Source organism: Battus philenor, unplaced genomic scaffold (genome assembly GCF_028537555.1).
Source record: "Battus philenor isolate CCGP_79_NKW_IND1 unplaced genomic scaffold, ilBatPhil1.0.hap1 SCAF_4, whole genome shotgun sequence".
Taxonomy (NCBI): Eukaryota; Metazoa; Arthropoda; class Insecta; order Lepidoptera; family Papilionidae; genus Battus; species Battus philenor.
This window is the reverse complement of record NW_027181704.1, coordinates 2,562,407-2,586,259: the sequence shown is the minus strand read 5'-3', so window position 1 is coordinate 2,586,259 and position 23,853 is coordinate 2,562,407. Positions and strand designations below refer to the sequence as shown.

General features: G+C 32.5%; 1 protein-coding gene across 1 annotated transcript in view; it reads left to right on the top strand.

Annotated features, from left to right (window-relative positions):
- Positions 1 to 23,538, top strand: part of LOC137928932 (sucrose-6-phosphate hydrolase-like) — a 30,845-nt gene extending 7,307 nt beyond the window's left edge. Inside the window, exons 2-3 of the mRNA XM_068771938.1 lie at positions 20,030 to 20,101; positions 22,125 to 23,538. Coding sequence (XP_068628039.1) covers positions 20,030 to 20,101; positions 22,125 to 23,538 — 1,486 coding nt within the window. The remainder of the gene's footprint in view (positions 1 to 20,029; positions 20,102 to 22,124) is intronic.
- The last annotated feature ends 315 nt before the right edge of the window (positions 23,539 to 23,853 follow it).

Here is a 23,853-nt window from a genome sequence, read left to right as displayed (position 1 = left end):
TGGCCTTCGGTATTGGGGACCTCTTAATCTCCCTTACAATGGTAAAGCAGGGACTATTTATGCAATTAATAATTTATCCTTTTTGATTATTATTATTGCCATGCTTCTTTATCATTCTTCTTACTTTCTTCCTTTCATTCCCCTTTTTTTCCTTTTATTATACCATACCCAATCCACTTCCATCACCTTCTCTGCAGAAGTCTACATTTACATTTTCTTTTATTTTTGTTCGTTTATTTAAGCTTATTACATTTATGTGCCTTAGTTTTATATTAATATTATTTTGTTGTTTAATAATCTATATCACAGTTTAAATTATCTTAATTTAAAAATTTAAAATTATTTCAAAAATGGAACTGTGAAGGTTTTTGAAAATAACTCTCATTTTTATAATCGACAAAATCTTAGAGAGGTGTATTTTCCATTCTCTTCCTGAGATGAGAGAGGGCGTTAGTAGTACTCTGATTAGAGTCCGACGGTACAATCGGGTAAGGCTCCGCACAACACCCTTTCTAAGTGAAGTAACTTGAAGTATATATACTCGTATGTGTATGTCTTAGATGTATGCGTGGGATGTGTGAGATGCGGGGTACATGTGAACTTGAAATATGTGAAAGGTATGTTCGTAGACATATTTGCTACCTACAGAACTGTTGTACACAATACAAAATCATTAGTTTACAATTCTTCATATTAATAAATATATTTTATGTTAATATGAGCACGATAAATATTGAATATCTTTTTAGTAGTTTGTTCATGTTCATTTTCTTTTTCTTAGCCAATAAGCGTCCACTGCAAGGCAAAAATAATCAGCATAGTGACTGATCCCTTTCTGCGCAGTTTTTAAACATATTGAATATATTTAAAAATAATGCTTGAAATTAATACATGCAAATAATGATGTAACGATTTAAATATATAATGATAATAATTTTGTAATACTTGCGCTTAATGGAATTAAAACTGGATTTTGGTTTACTCGCTTTAAAAATATATATATAAAAAATAATTTCGCTTATATATTTTCTTTTGTCATAAAGTTAATAAACTTCTGTGTTTTTAGAATGCTATCAAAAATTGTTTTATATACAATTTATTATTTGATGCTATTAGAAATAGAGAGAAAAAAAAAAAACCAAAAGTAAATACACTACCAACAAGGTTGAAACGACCAACAACCTTATGGATGGACGTCATAAGTTGAACTTTCCAGTCCGTGGTGTCTACTCCATAACCTAAAAGCCTTAGCGGTTATTTGTCTTGCGTGCTACCTTCAACTTGCCAATTTGCTAAGTTATCGGTATGTTACTTTTCAGTTACTTTCTTTAGTCCATTAATTTTCTCTCGTAGATAAATCTCGGGCATAGCTCTCTCGTGTGTGCGATTTAGCCGTAAATAATTCTATACCACGCTATTCTTAAAATTTGTGGTAAATAGAACAGTTGGTAATATCAAACAGGGACGAAAATAAGGAGATTTTATCTTTCAAGTTCACATGCTAAGAAAAGCTGTATAACTCGTATATTTTCGTAAAAAGGCTCAGACATCAGTCACGTTTGAAACCTTACAAAGGTAAGGTAATTGAATAGTTTCTGTTACTATGTTAGTTTGATTGATGTTTTTGTAAATAAAGCTCTGAATAGATATTCACGATACCTTTATACATTAATTGGCCTTTTCATGATGTTTCTCGTATATAAATTGATTTTCTTGTAATTGAAAGGTTATTGATACGGCTGTATGACTATGGAAATCAATATAGTTTAAAAATGTAAAGCATAATTGTCTCTCACTTAAAGATACTGCGAGATCAGAAGTTAAGAAATAAGGAGATATCAGAGAATCAAAAATAAGGAAATATACATAAAAACCAAGGTTATTGAAGTAGCTTGAAGTATTGTGCGTCTGAAATGGCAATGGCCGTGGTACAGCAATCGTACAACCGATTTCCGTTGGGTTCCAAGTGGCGACCACGAGCCGGTAGTGGCGGCGTTAGCGTGGGGCGTGGTTCTTTTTTTAAATGGCCACCGCTATAGGGGTTCTCTCGTTCCCCTACCTTATTTATGGGACAGCGACGTTTTTATCTTGTAACGATTCACTTTTTTTTCTTTTTTATTTTCGTGCTGTTCTGTCATACTTCACATGATCTATCTTTCTTCTACTTACATGCTACAATTTATATCTTTATTTTTCTTACTTTATACCGTTCATTCATCGCCTCGTTCCTTACTATCACAGCTTTGGGTTATCACATTATTTTTACTTTATCATATCTTTTATTTTACATTTTATCACAGATTAAAATAGTTTTTGTTTTATTTATTTTATAATTATTTGGGAGCGTGGGGTTCCGCACTTGGTGAACCGATGAAGTCCGGTTATCGCAGCGACATTTGTGGAAGTCCTATGCCTCGCAGTGGGCGTCTGTCGGCTGAAAACAATAATGAGAAAGATGATAAATGAAATAGTATTACATATATGAAATATTGAATCAATCTTTGGTGATATTTCTTATCTCGTCTCTTTGTTCTTATTCGCGTGAAAATTGTAAATTGCAGAGCAACAGAATACTGTAACTGACATTGATATGAGAGCCAAATCACTTATTATTTCTTTTATGTTCCATACACTTTTAGATTTAATACATTTTGCTAATCTTTATCTGACTGATTTTTACGGATTGTCATATCTTGTTAGGGTAGTAGAAAAAGGATGAATGTTGGCTGCTTTCGATTGATCTTGTTGAAAAGATAAAATGATAGTGGGTAAAGACGTGAAGAGTTCACGCTAGAATGTTCCGTTTTGCTAGCCATTATAGGCAAAATTATTTTCAGACTTAAATTATTATTTTTTGTTCGAATTCAAATTCAAATGCAGGTTCGAATTCGGACGCTAGCAGTGAGATGATCGCAGGCTTTTTGTTTGAGTCACAGCCATGATTTGCATCACTTCAAATAAAACTAGTTTCATCTTACTTGCAATTTAAGTGCGTTTGCACCTATTTTTCCCCACTTAATTATTTACAAAGGGTACTATAGGAAGGTAAATGCGGCGATGCGCAATAAAGAATTAGGTATAAAGAGTGTTGTAGATCTAGTAGCTATCAATATGGAACATTCAAGCGTGAAGACTACAGAAGCGATATTCAGTTTGAAATAGTTTGAAATCCGACAGTTACCTTTTTATCGCTGTATAGTTGAAAACTCGGTAAAGTTTTCTAATATCCGGAATCAGTTTGCTGAATAGCCAGAATTCGCACGGAGCTAAATCAGGCGAATACGGCGTTTGCGGAACGATGTGAGTCGAATTCTTAACGATTTTTTTTCCGAATTGTGCAATATGGCATCAATTGAGACTTGACGCGTTTGAAATAAAAAACGACCTTCAAAATGGTTTGGATTGAGCCAAATGATATTCCAAGTTTTGATAAACACACGCTTGGCAAATGTTATAAAGAGTCGTAGCAACCAAGGAAAAAGTATCAGGCTTGCTAACTACCGAGAGCTTATATAACAGACTGACCTTATTTATTATCACAGTATACATTCAAAAAATAGTTGTAAATGTCAGGACTAATAAAATATTTTGACGTCAAAAACAGAGAAAATTTTAGCATGATAAGTCACTTCAAGTTTCAGACGGAAAGAATTTTATTTGATTGAATTGACGATTGAACACACGCACGCACGCACTCATAGATACACACACACACACACACACATATATATATATTTATTTAAATATTTGTTAATATTTATAACTAGTTAAAAGAGTATATAACGGTTAGAGCCGACGTTTCTGAGAGAGCCATCGGACTTTATTTCCAAAAACTATGTTTAGCGATATGTTCCCTGCCTCATTAAATTAATGGTATTTGCGGGAAGAGCAATCCCTTATAAGAAAAGAAAACAAACTATCTCAACTTTCATATGAAACCATTACATTATTTTAGTAGCGGTAGTTGAGCGGTAGACGGCTAAAACTTGCGATAGTAAATTGCGGATTCGATTCCTGGAATACAATCTTATATATTTCACACTTTTTGCAATGATTATATAGAATCGCTTATACTCACAAAGAAGTTTCTAGAACATTGACAGCAGCGTCCTCTGCGTACCATAATACCACACTGCGATTGTCAACCCGCCTGCCAAGCTTGGCGATTATGGGATATCCATCATAGATATCTTCCAGAGAGGCGTATGCCCTGCAGTGGGCGTCCACGGGCAGAAACTAGCGTGACGATTATAGAAAAAAGTTAAATATGATTTATGCTTTAATGCCTTGCAGCAGGGATCTATAGGTTGAAAAAAAAAATCTAAATAGAAAGATAGACTAAAAGAAACAAATAAAGTCTTATCGGAACTTACGTAACACTCTGTTTCATTGAGTATTATCAACTTTTTTGTTAGTGTATGACAGTAGGTCAACAACTATGCACATTACTGGCGTAAGATTCGCGATAAAAGTGTTTTCTTCTGAAACTAAGGTAAAACTAAATCCTTGTGTAGCCTATATAACTTTGTACGTGGGCTTCCAGTACGGTTCAGTGTTTTTATTTTTATTATCTTTCTTGTTTTTATAACTTTAACGAATAGGATCGAGGATCCGGAATTACGTTTACATTGTAGGACATATTTAAGAATTAATAAGTGTGTATTTACACACATTTAAATACGCACATATACACATATATATTGATCATGTTGATAATAAATGTATATGTAGTAGTGTTTAGTTATAGAAACACCATTTAAATGCAATGTCATCTATCGTTATAAATAGATATATGTAAAAGTGGTTAAGATTATATTTTAGTTAAGATTACATTTTAGTTAAGCATATTTTTGATTATGGTAACTTTTGGTTGAAGATGACAACATAGTGTAAATAAGTCGAAGGACGGTATAAAGTGTTTTTGCTAAGGATGATTATTTAATAAATATTTAAATAAGATTTGTTTCGAATTTTGTTTTCAAACAACACCCCCTTTATACATATACACCCCCCTTTGCATCTGTATTCATTTCTTATGATTTAGTCTTGTATAATTTTTGATAAATAATTAATTTGGAAAAAAGATAATATTTTAAATAATAGTTACTGTAAGTATTGTTTCTAGAATACTCTTCCGATTATCTAACAAAACAGCAATATATATACGATGTTTAGAAAGATTTTAAATCCAAAACCACGAACACCCAACTAATAAATTTTCCTTCAATTTAAGGAAACGAAATTTAAGTAACCAACGTAAATTTATCATAAAAATGATAAAAAAACCTCGAGCTTTCCTATCTAAAAATAAAATTATTACAAAAGAAATTATTACTTAGGCGATTTTTTTACATTAAAAGGATTCAATTATGCTATCCTGTTCAAGACAATACTACCTACACCGCGCTTGAAAAGACATTTTAGACGATTAATGAGAACGATTATGTATAAAATTCAGCCACATTTTGCTCAATAAAAGTAATTATCTTGGCCACGCAGCGATTTAAAACGTGAAAAGACCATTTCTTGCTACTCTGTGTATGTTAAAACGGGTGATTTAGTTCAAAGACTTCCTTTCGTTCCAGAAATACCTCTGCCCGTATTCAATGAACAATTGACAAATAGTTTTCTACTATATTGAATGTTTCGCTTAAATAAAGACCTTACTTTCAAATATAATCTTCATGAATGTGATTTAATTTTATACGCGTTCTTCTTTATACAGTAACAAAATGAAGGAGGTTACCAGTTTTGTTTAACTGGTTCCCACTATTGGAGGCTTCTCACTCTCTCCTATGGGATCCTTACAATCTAATTATAGTTTATAACATTCTTAATTAAAATATTTATTTACTTTCACAATTGAAAAAATTGCATAAAGTCATAAGTTTCTGGTTTATTTATTTTAGGTTTATTTATTTCAAATTAATCTTTTTTAGTAGTTAAAAATTACATTCAGAATAGGGCATCACATAGTAGGCATTAGAAATAAGAGGAAAAAAGAGGATGCAGAGGTTTTTTTGTAATTAATTCTAATTTGCATCGCTATGTGTTTTGTTTACAAGGTGATTTTTTTTCTTTCGCGTTTACTGAGCGAAGACTGTTGAAAGAGGGATGGCCGCTATTTGATCTTTTCTCCCAGCTGCGAGTCACGATAGCATACAGTTAATATTTGTATATAAAACTAATGTAATTAAATATTTTTATTTAATCATGCATTAATTGGTGCATTATTTTATTACAAATCGCTGCAGATCCTTAAATGCCTCGTGATTTAAGATAATGTACTGGGCGAAATCATCCAAAGATTCTGTCGTAGATTTTTAACTGAGGAGGTCCGGTAAGTTGAACGGATGTCGAAGGTTTATCAAGGTTTTCGCAAAGGGTCACGTGGTTACGTCTTTTGGATTTTTGGAATCGAACGGTGTTTAAGAGGATAGGGAAGAACAGAGAAGGGTATAGTAGGACAAGGTAGTACTGAATGAGGTAGAAATATATAAAACAAAGTAGATTATTTATTTCTCGCAAAACTATACATCTATAGAAACTTATATGGATTTAAGTAGGTATACATGACATCAACATATCATTAATAATTTAAAATTATTTGGGCTTAGTTTGCATTTGAACGCAAATATGAAATCATTCAAGCGAATATAACTCTAGTTTTTGGAGTACGTTTGAAGTGTTATAGCCGCGTATTACAATATTTTTAGGTAACACTGATATCGGAAATACATTTAGAAATACACTGGTTTCGCTTGAAGCAGTTTTCTGAATGTAAAATATATTTTTATGTGCTAGTAGAAGGAGAAGACATTTATGTTAATGGCTTGTTATTTGAATGAAAATATTTACCAAATGTTGTAGTGCAATGAAAAAGAGTATTTAATTTGAAATTTTATAGAAATTTTTTAAATTGGATAAAGTCTTATATTATTTTCGATACATAATTGCAAACGAAACACAATTAGATAAGAATCTTATTTTTTTTAGCCAATAGACGGTCATAGCAATGTCTTCTTCAAAGATCGTTATGATGACCGACTTTAATTATGTCGTCGATTTTTGGCAGTGGAGCAAGTCAAGTCCAAAAAAAATCGAGTCAACTGAATACGATTTTATATCTTTTGAGGTGATGAGACAAAACATGTTTTGTTTGGTTTACAAAAGCCATTTTGTAACCAACTTGAATGAATTTCGTACATAAATTTTAAATGTGTCTGGTAGAATACAATGCAGTTCGGCCTTTTGCAAGGCAGACTAACTAATTATAGCAAGTTTGAAAGCTATTTATTAACAAGAACTTTATGTCCACAGTAACGAAATGCCTCTACGTATACGAAATGTATATTTAATAGAGATACAGAGGTTGTGGTTTAATTATTCTGAAACATTACAGAAAATTTACGTTTGTTTAAGCTCTGTTCCATTTTAGCTATTTACGCATTGCATTCAATATCGCCAAAACTTAACTCGGAATATGTATTGAAACTATTTTAAGATAAAATGACTTGAATATTTTTAGTAATTTTAATTAGCTTAATATTTTAATATATAGCTAAAGAACAAATAGAACATATAATTACTATCATCATAAGTAAGAAAAGGACCAATAGACTTCCGCACATGCAGTGGTAGTCGTGCAACAAAGTGCACCGTCCGCCAGCCCGCTGATAAATGCGCATGCGACTAACAATGTGAATTACACAACTACCACCGTTAAATCACTCAACACGTGTTTCACCCCTCCACGGGGCATCTTCAGGAGTTATGTTACACCGATTAGTGCCAAACATAGAGTCACTTTGCACTCTCGACTACACTTTTCTTACTTAGGATGGACTTTCGCAAAATAACGCCTGATTCCATTAAATACTATCATTATTTCAACCGTAGTAAAATAATGTAGGCCTCCCTACAGATTTCCAATAGAACTGGTTGGTAGCGGGCTACATGCGGTATCTTTCGATCAACATATTGTACATCTATCATCTGGATTATAAATTTATAACTGATTTATACTAATCATACTAAAATTTATTAGGTACCTATTTCTACCATAGCTAGTGATATGGCCCAACTTTACGTTTCTTGGTTTTATGTATGAGACATGAAAGATAACGGTATACGATAAGTATTAATAAAAATGAACAAAAAAATGTATTAACTGTTGATTTATTAGCAAGAAGTTATGAAGTCAAATGTGCAAAAGTAACAACAACACGTGCATTTTCAAAGCAAAAGTTCAAAATTGATCGTGTCATAACGTGTATGTTTAGTGTTAAAAAACTGTGAACATTGGTTTGACCGCACAGGACATTTCTTTATATTTGAACATCCCTAAATCCTTGAGAGGACCCTTGATTCCTATCATAGACGATGCGCCAGATAATTGAAAATAAAATAAAGAATCATGCCAATTGCATTAAAGTTGATTGTATGATTCCAAACACTTGGACTCTGGTGCATACAGCTATCTCTTGAATCGTCAGACGTCACACTTTGAACGAAGAGAGAATAATCGCTTGCTGACACACGACGCATATCGAGTAACACTGCAAATTCATTGCTTTCACAAACATCGCTGCGAAAACTACTCGTATGCCGAGCAAGTGTGGGAATGTTTCATGTTATTATTCCTGCAGGTGTATAAATTACGTAACAAAAACAAGCATTCCGTAACAACGATCCGTATGCGATTACTGGAAATAAGGGTCTTTTATTTCATTCAGGGTAGAGAACCACTTATAACTATTGTATTTAAATTTATGCACATTTAAAACAAATTGAAGTTATCGGATCGGAAACAAATAATAAATTAAAAGATATTTCGCAATAATTATGAGATATGAATGTCAAACCCAACAGTCCCGGTGACATTGGATACTGCAATTGTTCTAAATCGCTACGTAATCCGATACATATAATTTATGGTTATCAATGTGCGTTTAAAAATGAACACATTAAATTATATGTACAATATTCTTCTTTGTCTTCTTTTATAGACTTCCACTGCAAGGTCCTCAACCAAATCACCAGATTGTTTAGTTCTGCGCTCGCTATATCGCTGATCCATCTAGTGGAAGGCCTAAGCACGCCGCGTCTACAGGTTTATGGTCGCCAATAGAAACATCTTTCAGCTCCAACGGTCATAGTTTCCACGAGCGATGTGCTCAGCCCACTATCGTTTCAGTCTAGTAATTCCTCGAGCTACATGGGTAACTTTAGTTCCTCTGTGGATCTTCCTATTTCTGAACGCAGTGAAATTCCGAACAAAGCCCTCTCCATTGCTCCCTGGGTGACTTGAGCCTTCTTATAAGGGTCATGGTAAATCACCTCGTCTCGGATACGTATTTCATCACTGCCAACACAAATTGTTCAAAGACCTACGTCTAGAAACATTGAAGTATTTTTATACGGTATTATATACGGTTAGAAATAATGTGTTTAAGTTTTAACTATATTAATACGTTTCGAGTGATTTTGCTATACATTTTTTTCTGTTTAATGTCATTATCAAAGGATTTACGTTAAAAGAATGGGAGCAGAAATTTCTACGGGTGGATTCGTATGTATTTTATGATAAAGCCCTCGCAATTTACGGACCTTTTCCAGTCGTTTGTCATCATTTTCACGCCTGTATTTTGAACATCGAATAGTAAAGAACCGACGTATATGTACAGTTTTAGCATATGATCTTTTGCCAAATATATATATGTTAATAACAATGTCCGATAAAAAATTTACTCGTATTTTTGTTTTTATTTTCGATGCCTCCAGTGAAAATTTGGCTAATCATATTTACTATAAAATAAATAAGTTATTTTGTAGTTAATGTATATGTTATTAAAGATACATACAGAAAAGTAAAATATAATAATGACTAGTACAAAATGATTGCCCAGTGGTAGAAGACCGAGACATACGCGATCGCAAAGATCGCGTATGTCACGGGTTAGATTCCCAGGATACTTTTATGTTATTATTCACAATTTGTCCATTAATTATATGGAATTGCCATTGCTCAAAAAATTTTCAGAGAATGGCCAGTAGCATCCTCTGCGAACCGTAATAAAACATTGTGATTGCCAACCCGCTTGTTAAGTGTAAACGCTATATCCCCCCATAGATATAATTGAAAGAGGCCTAAGCCCAGGACTGGCCAGCGTGGCATCAGACGAATTACCTTGTCAAAGTCCTCGGAAGGTGTGATGCGCCATTTCTAGCCGAGCTTTTTGGAGAAATCTATGGGAAAGGCCAATGTTCATAAGTGGGCGTCATACGATTGAAATAATGACGATAATGACTAAAATTAACTACATTCTATAAATGCAGAAAATAAACAGACAAACAGAATAAATTTATATATACAAAAGTACTCTTTCAAAGCGAAAAAAATTCTGTATTTAATGTAATATTTTTATTGTAAATATGACATAAATAAAACACAGAAGTATTAAAATAAAATAAACTACAATTGTACAACACAAAAATGGGTTCAGAGAGTCTGTAATAAACGACATGAATATTAAATTTAAAATCTATTTATAGTAATTCTCTTTAGAAATTGTTTCTATTGTATTTCGCTTCATAAATTAATCAACAAAATCGAGATTAAATCTTTGAAAGTGCACATAGACATTGTTGTAACATGATTGCTAGCAGCCAAGGCTATAGTAAGGTCGCTTCATTATAATAGATTTGGTGCGCAAAAAAAAATACTCCAACTGTTCAATTGCAATATCCTCTCGATAGAGAAAATGAATTGCTTATCCTATATTTATTGTACCACGGGTTGAATTACTCGTATTTATACTATTTATATTTTATTTATCAATCTGTAAAAATATAACTTATGTATTTAATGGAATCAGGCGTTATCTTTCGGAAGTCCATCCTAAGTTAGAAAAGGACCAATATTTACCCACTTCCGTACATGCAGTGGTAGTCGTGCAACAAAGTGCACCGCCAGCCAGCCCGCTAATAAATGCGTATGCGGCAAACAATGCAAATCACACAACCGCCACTTGTATATGTATGTATATATTTACATAAATGTGTAAAAGTATTTTGTGTTTCGGATCTCTTTAAAAAAATTCTGAATTCTATTGAAAAATTAGTTTTTTTGCTGTTACTATAAAAATAAATAGGATAATGCAGTGGTTAGTGATTATATTTAAAATGTTTTACGTTACATATTTTTAAAATTTTTAAAGTCATTATTGAAATGTTAATTTGTTTTTATCTTTCATGTTGGCGTCATTAGACCTCAAATTAAGATGACGATAAGAAAAAATATGAGAAAGATAATAAAAATATTTAAATAAACCGTTTAAATTTAAATGAATGAGCTATATATGTAAATATGTGTGTGTTTATATCTTTGTATATATATATATATATATCCGTTTTATTTATTTATAAACGGTGTGAATAAATAAACACACACGCACACACACACACACATACACACATGCATGTGTGTGTGTGTGTGTGTCCTATTTATTTTTACAGCAAAAGTGTGTACTAATTTCGCAATTACAATAAAAAATTCTGTTTTTAAACAAAGCCGCAACACATAAAATGGCTTGACCATCAAGCTATTTACAAATGCTATTTACAAAACTTAGTTTAAAAAATATCACAATTAAATAGCACAGTAAAATCACGCAAAAATATTAAAAATTATCATAGTAAAATAGCACAGTATCCATTAAAGTACTGTGTTATTTTACTGTGGTAATTAGGTTATTAAGTAGTTAAAATACAACTTAAATGTATATCGTTTTTTTTCATTATTATTAAACAATTTTTTTTTATTCGTACTACATTAGTATATAGTATACTCGTGTTCTGTGTAAATAAGTTATTGGCACGTTTGCATTGTGAAAGAAACTCAATAGTATCCTCATTACAACGCGGGTCACTGACCCGTCGCATATGATAAATCAAACGTGACTAAGCAAAAGCCGGCACGCATCAGTATGGGATTTGCTATCCGCGAGTGTCCGATATACGGGAACAGTTTGTTGTAAAAACTTCCTCATGCGTTCGTTCATTCGATTCTTTCGGTGAGTTTTTATTGATTTGCCTTTATATATTTTGATATTTCTAGAAAGATCATAACTATCGCTTTGACGCTTGACTATCTCTCGGTTCATTCAATAAAGTTATAACGCAAACGAAAAAGTAATGTTAACGAACTCTATTTGATTCTTTCAACTTCATTACCTACCTAATTTAGTTTCTTTATAAGCAATATAACTTCTAATCAACCGTTATTGCATTAAATTACCTTGACGGCAATTGTTAGCACCGCAAGATACGTGGCTATGTTTCGTGCTAACTAACTATTAATAGCATGTACTTCACGGTACAGTTGGGAGGCGACGGAAATAACATATCAAATCAATTATCCAGTGTAAACATACGCGTTCCGTTTTAAATTAAATTTTATTTTGTAGTGTTATTGTATATTTTTAAATAAATTACTGTTTTTGTGTCATATTATCTTTTATTTTGTGTTATATTTATCTACTATTTTATTATCATAAAAAAAAAAATTATAGTAGGAAATGTCGCATTCAATCTCAACATACCAGATCCCAGAGTGACAGAAATCTAGATGGATAGATTTGGTCAAAAAAGACCTACTGTTATGCAATATCTCCGAAAATGGAACGTCGGATAGAGCGAAGTGTAGGTGGAAAACGAAGTAGGCAGACACCATCAGATGGGAATAAAATATGTCAAGAAGAGAGAGAGAGAGATAGAGAGAGAGAATAAAAATAAATTTAAGAAATATCATGAATATAAATTCTATAGAAATATGATTGCAGTGGGCGTTCGTAATGATGTTATACAGAAATAAAACATTATGTCGTTGCTGTAATAAAATATTTATAAATAAATAAAAATAATATAGTACTATATCAAATATTCCTTGTGACCTTTACCTCACTACTGAACTGACTAAATCAGTACGGGTCTTCAATGGAGTGTATTGTCTTCAGTTATTGTGGTATCAAGCGTGTTTCAGATGATTAAATTTTTTTCAAGTTATCTCCGCTCTACCTATGTGACGGAAAATCACAAAAATTCGCTTATTGAAGACACTGGAAAGGCGAGTGGTCACCAAAATTTCCAGAACAATCGATGTATTGGTTCTATTACGTTAAATCTTATTTTATATATATGTTTTATACAGAACATGTATAGCAGGTGGCCAAACTACGGCTCGCGAAACACATGCGGCTGCTTGAATGGTTATTTTGGGCTCTAATTGATTGTATTGTCGTATATCATTAGATTTGTTGTATATCAGATTTTGAGAAATCAAAAAAAAAATACTGGTGTGAATAATTATTACTATTATTCCACCAACCGGCATCTTAATTATTATTAGGAGTGCTGTCATATACTATGACTATTATATCTAACTTCAATACACATATTTTGTATTTTTGTTTTAATTATTTCAATAAACTTAATTTTATCAACAAAAAAAAAACATTTTGTTGTGCGTTTTAAATGTGTATTCAATTGCGGCTCGCAAAAAATCTCAATTTTCAAGAAATCATACGCTCTGTCAAAGAGTTTAGTCACCCCTGATATTTGTTGATGATATAGTATGAAACAGATATTTTATTGATTAAAATATTTAATGGCTCGTTAAGTGTAGAACTGTTACAAATTTTATAAATAAAAACTTTTCCGAAAACAAAGTAGTGATGTTCTCTTTTTCTAAACATATCGATATTTAGAATAGTTCGTGACCAACACTATACACTTCGCGTGTTAAACATATGATTAGTATTTCAAGGAATTAAGGTCGAAGCTGATTTTGATTCCGATAGCCGATATTTTAGTTTGGACTATTATTGTTACATTAATTCGGTTGAAGCGTAATTGTTGTGTATTAATACAGCATTATATAAATGCTCAAGGTCAACGAGATTGGATCAGAAACCAAAGTCCCCGACGTTTCTCGAAGAATAATTGTCTGAAGTGACAGTGGTTGAACAGTAATTTTTACTTAATTTAAGATTAAGGTTTCGTTTATAATTATGCCAGAATTATTTCTCTTCCCATCTCGTTGTTGCATCTCGGCAAGATAGATAACAACTTCTAACGTTTATCATAAAGCTAAGATAAATGAATCAATATGGCTTCGGTCAAATATGTCAAACCCAGAGTCGATTCTATAGTTTTATATGACCCTGGGGAAACAAAATTTGTCGCTCTTTCATGAGAGAAAATTCTTTTCCGTTATTATAGCTCGAACCTAATACCTTTTCGAACATCATTCAAACACGTATATAAAGAAAAAAAAAAGACAAGATTTCTGTATTTAACTTTGCTTTAAATGTATACAGAAAAGATATAATAGTACCAATTACAAAAACTCATATTCTTCGTATCAAATTCTAATTGTCAAAAAGTTTTTCATTGTATTTTTATAGCCGACCGTCACTGCTCCCAATCACAAAATTGGACTCTAAGGTAAAGTTACATAAAAACATTATAGAATAGATATAACAATAGATTGTTTATTTTCACGCACCATTACTCTTCTCCGGTTTACGAGATACTCGCTTGTTGGGATAAAAAGAGTCAATAAAGCGGAAAATTAAATGAATATTAAAGATAATACGAGCAGCTGTAGTCTCGTGCTAGAAGACTAAGATTTGGAATCGCAGATCGAGTTCTATTCTCAGGATAAAATATTGTTTAATGTTATATATATGCCACTGCGCACAAAATAAGTTTCTAGAGGTTGAGCAGCAGTGTTCTTCACATATCATAACACCACTCTGCGATCGCCAACCCTACCATGGCGATTATGGTATAGCCACCATAAATATCTTTCGGGATATCAATTACTAAAATTGAATTAAATTATGAAATTATAAGTTTTTAAAGTTATCGCGAGGTAATGAAAGATTTATCTACTCTGTGTTTGGTAACATAACTCCTGAAGATGCCCCGTGGAGAGGTGAAACACGTGTTGAGTGGTTTAACGGTGGCAGTTGTGTAATTCGCATTGTTTGCCGCATACGCATTTATCAGCTGGCTGGCGGGCGGTGCACTTTGTTGCACGACTACCACTGCATGTGCGGAAGTGGCTAAATATTGGTCCTTTTCTTACTAATGAAAGATTTACTAGCCAGGAACGGTAGCACTAGGTTTTCAGCTCGTCAGGTGCCGCGGATTAAATTGATAATAAATTAGTATATAAGATGTAAAGCTAATGTTAATTTTGTATAAAATAGGGCTTTAAACAATTAGTAGTAATTTAATAACATCTAGACAAGTGAACTCCAAAAAAATGCTAACAAGCTATATCATTATGCTAAATGCCATCAATTAGACTCGTAAAACGCATGCAAGCACAATTATGATATTTAAATAAAGATTCACATAAAACAATGATAACTACTGGAGTTAAGTTATTTGATATAGTAAGTTACTAGAGTTAAATTAAGAAAAAAAAAACTGTAAATAAGGTTGTATAAGGTATCTGCTGATTGAGGAAAAAGGTTTATGGCAAGTATAAATAAAAAGCATATCGTAAACACACATATGTTACTTACTTTGTCTGTACATACGTTAAACCTAACACGACTAATTTTAAGTCATAGTTATTTATTATCTTTGATAAAAAAGAGAGAGTATACGAAGGATACTGAGATAAAAAGGGTACAAGATTTCCCTTAGTATAAGTAAAAGTATTTTCCATAATTCATCAAGTGGCTTAATGTTTCGAATAAAAAAGAACGATATGATACAATATTTTTCGCACTGTTACTGTGACAATGTTATATCATTATTTTAAATCCCGAAAGATTTGCCTCGATGCCTTATGAAAAATATTCAGTTGGCTCCACTATCGGGAAAATGCACAATAGACTGCTATAAGAAGAAGAAGCCTTTTATAAAATTTTCAGGAATCAGCTCAAAAATTCTTTGTATTCAGAATAGATTTATGAGCATTTAAACTGCTTCTAAAGAATATTACGCGCTGAAGGTAAAATTTTGATATTAATAGTTCTTCGTGTCTGGAAATTTGTATGCCAGACGTTTCACTCATATGCTTTCATTTCTATCTATCAAAGATTGTTTTATAATACTTTCTAATGTAATATATTTTCAATATAGTGTCACATATAAAACAACATATAACAGAACCATTATTTACATATCAACTCGTACTGGAATATATTACTGTACTATTGGTTTATTTAAATAAACAAATAATTAAATAGGTAAACAAAATGTCTATGTGATAGTCCGTATGCAAAAGGCCTGCCGCATTTTTGTTTGCATTTTTGTAACGCAAATATATGTTATTGGACGCACATATTAATCTTGTACACTGGTTGCGGTAGTTGCTTCGGTAAAATATCAGTAGTGAATGAACTGTATCCGTATGAGGAAAATAAATATAAAAAGGATATTTATTAATTATTCTAAACACACATTTTATTTCTTTTTTTAATAATTAAGACACGTCAACAATGACGACACAAACATATACTTTTATAGTGAATTTTAAAAATAACGATTGATGTACGCAACATACAAATAAATAATTTCTGATTGTCTGTTTGTAATATAAAAATAACTGCTTTTAATTACATGCATATGAATAAATATAGGATACATTTACCAAAATTACATTTTTATATATCTCTGTCTGGTTTCTATTCCGGCTAATCTCTGAAATGACTCGACTGATTTTAACCCATCGAAATCTCAAGGAATTGCTCGTCTGAAATGGCAAAAGGCTGGATAAATCGCTCGTGGAAACAATGGACGTTGGTGGCGAAAGGTTCTTGGAAAGCCGATGTCATAATTAGGTCTCTGGACACGGGCAGTGCAAGACCAGTCGTGGATATCTTGGAGAGGGTATAGGCCTCCTCCAATCGCAGCGGGCATCTGTCGGCTGATATAATGATGATGAAGATGATGATATCTTGAGGGCTTTCTGGGGAACACGTCCAGGGACGGAACATACTAGTTTGGGTGATCAAGGAGCTTGCACTAGAATTTCACTAGTTTGAGTGATCTAGGAGCTTGCATGATACAGTTGTAGCACTGTATCATACTTTTAAATGATATTAAAATGTTTTTTAATCATGTTTATGTTATATGTTAATTATAATAATAGCTAATCAGAATAAAGAGGAACGAAACTAGAAGTATAGTAGTGCAAATATAAAATAATAAAACCCACTTCCTTTGTGTTTTAACGGAATCGATTGTTGTGTACAAGGGCGCGAATGAATACGCATGGATCGTTCGCACGCATGCGGCGGTCAGCGTTCACAATGCACGCATTGAGTTGGTTTTTTTAATCTTATATTTTACGTCTTTCTGTGCTCTACGAAATATCTATTAATATGTGAGTATTTTTTCATATAATTTTTTTTACCATCTATCCAATAAAGCGAACTTGTGTAGGAAATTTTCTCAGCCATTTTGTATTGTTAATGTAAAGGTTTTCCCAAATGGTCTTCTCGGCCTGAAATGCTAAGCGCGTACCAAGTAACAGCCAAAAATCAAGGTCTCTAAACGATCTCTATTTAAACTTGATCTGATAATATTGCAACCTAATCCTATAATATAAACGCGGAAATGTTTCCCGGACGCTATCGAAGCCTGTGGGCTCCGCAACTTCGGGGTGGACGCGGTCTTGGTTCAGCTTTTCACGGGACACGAGGGGTTCTCTGAGTACCTTCACCGCTTTAATCTTAGGGAGGACCCCTCGTGCTTTTGTGAGCCAGGTGTAGACCAGACCATGATCCACCTGGTCCCCGATTGTCCCGCATTGGGGAGGGCCCGAATCGAGACCGAATGCCGGTTAAATAAAAAGATAGAGGAGGTAAATATCGCCTCCATTATGATAGAGAAAGAAGGCAGAAAAACCTTCTTCAACTTCTGCAGAACAGTAGCCAAACCGGTAATAAATAGGAACAAATGATAAGATAAACAGTGCAATACAAAAATGTATATTAGAACTAATTATAATAGAAATAAATTCAATATGTAAATACCAACATTGAAAATAAGAGAAATAATAGAACTGTGATTTATAGGTATAAGATGTAAAACAAACCTATAATATAAACAAAGTATCAACCCCTTTTGTCTTCAAGCTTAACTTTATTGTAAAAAAGTTAAGACATAAGTACTTACGTCAAGATAGGTGAAAAGACGGTCATTATGAAACCAGCTAATAACTCAATAAAAATAGTTATAATGAGGCAAAATATAATTCGCAGTCAGTCAAGAGCAAGATGCTCACGATTGGCGAGCTCGTAATCCGTACTTGTGATCTTTGTGAACGACAACTCTTTATTATTATAAACTTAATATTATATCGTAGTGGTAGAACCAGAATGCAAATATTTAATGGAATCAGTGTGTCTCTGTGTTTGGCACTAATCGGTGTAACATAACTCCTGAAGATGCCCCGTGGTGGGGTAAAACACGTGTTGAGTGATTTGACGGTGGCAGTTGTGTAGTTCGCATTGTTTGCCGCATGCGCATTTGTCAGCGGGCTGGCGGGCGGTGCGCTTTGTTGCACAACTACCACTGCATGTGCGGAAGTGGCTATATATTGGTCCTTTTCTTACCCAGAATGAAAAACATTGAGTTGAGTTTGACTTCAAAAATGGTCAACTTTTCGGCGAACATAATATTTAAAAAAATACTCGTATATCATTTTAGTCTGTTGTCCTTATCACACAGTAAATATTTACAGTTACAATGCCAGTCAAGCTAGTTACAATATTTTAGGGGGACCGGAAAGTAATGTCTTTAGTATATAACGTCTCCCAAGTAAGTAATGAGTTACCAAATGACAATTAAACATCGATATGCGCAGACACGACATTACTTTTCGGACTCCCTAATCCAATATGTAATATAATAATTGTATATTATGATAACATTAGGCTTTCTCTACTATCTAAACTAGACCTAGCAGACAGTAAAAAGAAATGTGAAAGAATTAATGAAAACAAAAGAGTCCTATTCCGAAATGTAATGGGTAAAAATAATAGTGTATACGAGAAGTCTCCAATAGCAGGGGCCTTAAAAAAAACAAAGCCTGTATTTTGTTTTAGGTAATAGATTAATAACACACGTTACTTCGGCGCTGATTTTAGAAATAAGTTAATATTTTTGTTTTATGTAACCAAACGTTTAAGATAATAAGGGTGTAATGTTTATGCTAATGTGTTCGTTAAAATAGATTTAGTAGATAGACACTCTTGGCTTTATCAGAAAATGGTCATAGTAATCTTTAGTCAGGTAATCGAAGGGTATAGGCTTTAGATTTATCTATTAGGGCTTTCAATAAATCTATTTTGAAGGTAATTACCTATTAATATCAATAGGAGCAGCATGTTTAAGTGTCCACTGGAAAGAAACGTTTTCATTTGTTTTTAAAAACGCAAAATCATTGTTATTTTGCCGAATTTGTTCCATGAATTTCTACTTTTATCTAACGATCCTATCTACTTTATCAGTATATGTGAAGCTAAAATTTCGAGAATTTTTTTATAAAATCTGCGATTTTTATTTTTGTTTCCTTGAATTTTATTTTATCGATTTGAAATAGGCTATTTAAAACGGAGAAAGGGATAATTCCCTTTTTCTCCTTAAAATATTTACACAGGTATTGTATAATATATAATTTAGCAAAATATAGTGCCATACTGCAATTTTTATTACCTGATTGATGTTACTTCCAAGACCAAAGAGAAAAAGAGAGAAAGAAGAAAAAAGTCGAGGTGTATAATATAGCATTGTTAGCATTAAAATACAGCATTTACTGACATAGCAGCATCTTTATCAAATAGAAAATAACGATATTCAACACTGCGTGTGTTTATTAAAATTCGTTTCTCTGTATTGTTAACCATTACATGAATACTTTTGTTATCTTTCTAGTTATAAAATGTAAAATACCTATGTGAGTAAATTATATCCATGATATAACTTTTTTATATATTTACAGGTTTCTAACATGCTGGCCATTGAAGAAGAAAAAAAAATCTTTGGTCGCCCAATACAAAACAAATGACATCAGGTTTGTTTTTGTTTTTATTATTTATACATTCATATTAATAAATGCTCCTTGACAATTTAGATATAGTGCGAATACTAAATCAGAAAAAAACCTTTGAGTTAGTATAGTGAAGCGCTAGTGTATGTATAACAAAGTGAATTTACCTAATAAGAGATAATAAGAAAATATTGCCTTGTAGTAAATTAATTTAACTGTAAAATACTTGAATTTTTTTGTAAAAAAATTATTAAACACCTTTTTTAACTTTTTACCATTAAAAATATTTAAATTAGTACTAGTATGATTTATCGATATTTTTAATCTTCACGTATCACATTCATTTCTATATAGGTGTTTGAATTTATGCACACATTTGTATCGTTACCTATTTTTTTAAATGAATACAAGTAAGTGTAGTCAAACCATGACATAAGCGACTCGAAATGCTGTTCTGCTGAGAACAGCCTAGAAACTCATCAGTAGAGTTTTTTAAACGAAATTTCTTAGATGTGTACATTATAATATAAACCATGTAAATGATCAACAAACCAATTTTCACATATTTCTATCAACAAAAAACTTTTAAATGTTAATGTAATATACTTAGTATTTATAATTTAAATGTAAATTATTTATACACATTTAATTATGAAACTGTTTTATTTGCGTACTTTATGTATAGTACCACCCAGCTCTGATATCGATTCAGCTAAACTTCATCAGACATAGGTTTTTTTTTCTATCAAGTCCAGAAAGGCTAAAAACGCTCAACACCAATTATATATATGCTATAATTATATAATTATTTATTATGCTTACAGACTAATGAATGATGAATTTAATTTTTGTAGACAAAATTTCAGATGTTACATTTTAAATGAGTATTTTCATTTAATAATTTTATTTATTAAACATGTATCGAGTGTTAGGACATTTAACTGTCAAATGTTTTGTTCATAGTTACCATAGCTTCAAAAAAATGTTATTGTCGATTTTAACGGTGATAGCATTCAGGATACACTATTTATCGTAATTATTAGAATTGTTATGTAAAAGCGGTAAGATATGAACAGTCAATTACAAAAGCGTATAGTCAATTCTCGAATCCAATTCATTGTTTCTGTGCTTCATAAGACTTTTCATCAGTATTACAATATACCATAGAAATACAAAAGAGGAGATAATTAATTTTATTTCAGGACTTTTGGTAATTTAAGTTGTTTTTGAAATTGATCACGTCAAGCTTAAAGGTTATATTATAAATGATTTATTGACGTTATATTATTGACTATTATGTTAAAAAATATCACCACCTTTATTTAACATCACAGCTAGAAATAAGGTAGTGTTAAATATATTTTTTTTTTGATATAAAAGTCTATGTATTCATAGGCTGAATTATGTAACATTATTATAATATCATTTATTTTATATAATTGTTTTTAATTTCAATTTAATTCCATGTTAAAGATAAAAACAAAATATGTACGTACAATTGTTAATAATGCAAATATTTTCTAATACATTCATATCCATTTATTGTTGTCCGAACAAAGTGAAGGGCTGGGTTGTACGCATTTAGGCGCTGTGGAAATACAGCTAGAGAAAATATTGACTTACGAAACACTAAAAAAACAATAAATTGTTTATTTGTTAATATCTAGCTCATTATTTCTCATAGCTATTTTACAATAATTGTATATTATATTAATTATAGGTATTTTAAAATGAATCGTGGACCGATTGTTATATTAATATAAGTTATACAAGATGCAATAATCATTTACATTACAATATAATATACATAACACAATATCTATTCAGCAGTCATTCAGTATCACGCGGAAAACTCGAAGAAGAATGATGTATTTAGACTACAAAACGGAAATATACGAAAGCGACATGACATTGAGGCTATATAATAACAATCCACGGTTTGCAGCAGATTGTCGTGAAGTGTATCCGATCGCTATCAGATTCGCACGCGACACGAGATGACAATGGCGCTACTGACCAAGATTTTATTCGTTCTGTTTTTTTACAGAGCCCTTGCCGCCGTCGATGATAGATATTACCCGCGCTATCACTTGGCACCCCCGCACGGATGGATGAACGATCCCAATGGATTCAGTGAGTACAATGACGAGTATCATTTGTTTTACCAATTCAATCCAAACAGCAGCCTCGAACCTGGCATAGCTCATTGGGGACACGCTAAAAGTAAAGATCTCTTCCATTGGGAACATCTGCCTATCGCAATGTACCCAGATCAATGGTACGATAGAACAGGAGTATTCTCCGGCAGCGCTATCGTCGAGGATGACAAGATGTATCTCTTTTACACCGGAAACATCAACTTCCCGGGACAAAACCCTGATCACCAACAGCACCAAGCTCTTGCTATAAGCACAGACGGAGAAACAGTTACGAAGTTAATCAAGAATCCGATTATAAATGGATCTGAATATCAACCTGATCTCCGTGATCCAAAGGTTTGGAAACACGATGACACCTATTATATGGTTCTTGGAAATTCTTTTCATCACAGTGAGAGCAATAGCACTCGTGGACGTGCACTTCTGTTCACTTCACCTGATAGAGAGAATTGGAGTTTTGCATCTGTTCTAGACGAATCTGATGGTTCTCTGGGATATATGTGGGAGTGTCCAGATTTCTTTGAATTGGACGGACGTTTTGTTCTATTATTCTCACCCCAAGGTATAGCGCCATCTGGTGATAAGTATAGAAACTTATATCAAACAGGATACATTGTTGGAGACTTCGACTACGAAACAAATATATTTACACCTAAAACGGAGTTCGTCGAGTTGGATCACGGTCATGATTACTACGCGACCCAAACTATATTGGATAGCTTAGATCGTAGAATAGTTATTGCATGGTTCGATATGTGGGACCAAAAGTATCCAGAAGAAGGGGACGGATGGACTGGACAAATGACAATTCCAAGAATTTTATCACTAGATGAAAACAATAGGATAGTACAGAAACCAATTAAAGAAATTTCTTCAGCAAGAGGTCGTTCCATATATTCTGGTAAAGCTCGTGCTGGCACTGTTGTAATATTGAAAGACAAATCTGGAGAAATTAGTATTACAACGCCAAAGAACCGAGATTTAAATCTTTCAATTGAATCAACAAATGCAGAGAGTAGGGTACTTATCAGTTATAATTACAGAAAAGGGCAGGTGACCTTAGATCGCGGTGGCAAAGATGGTATTCGTCGAACAAAATGGAGGCCGAAAGGTAAACTAAATTTAAAAGCCTACATAGACGCTAGTTCAATAGAATTATTCTTCGGCGACGGAGAAGTTACATTCTCTAGCAGATTTTTCCCAGACGGACCAGTCAAACTAAGATTAGGTAAAAGCAGTCCCGTCGAGTCACTGCAAGTCTATGATATGAAGAGAACAGTATTCTTAAATCAAGATAATTAACAAAAATTGTAAAAAAAAAAAACTTAGATAATATATACTGTGCAAATAACTTTACTTTTTTTTTAAATCAACCACCTGTATATATTAGTTACAAAATATATCTGACAACATAAATGTTCCTAAAACCTATCTATGTAACTAAAAATCAATCCCTGTTTTCCTTAGTCACGCAATAAGATTTAACCTTATTACACCTTTTATCAGTTTCTTAAGATATTACTATGGAAATAAAAAAAAATTGAAAACTGTGCACAAACTTGAGAAAACTTTTGATATTACGAGCTGATCTCGCAAACGTTGCTTAGCAAAAAAAAA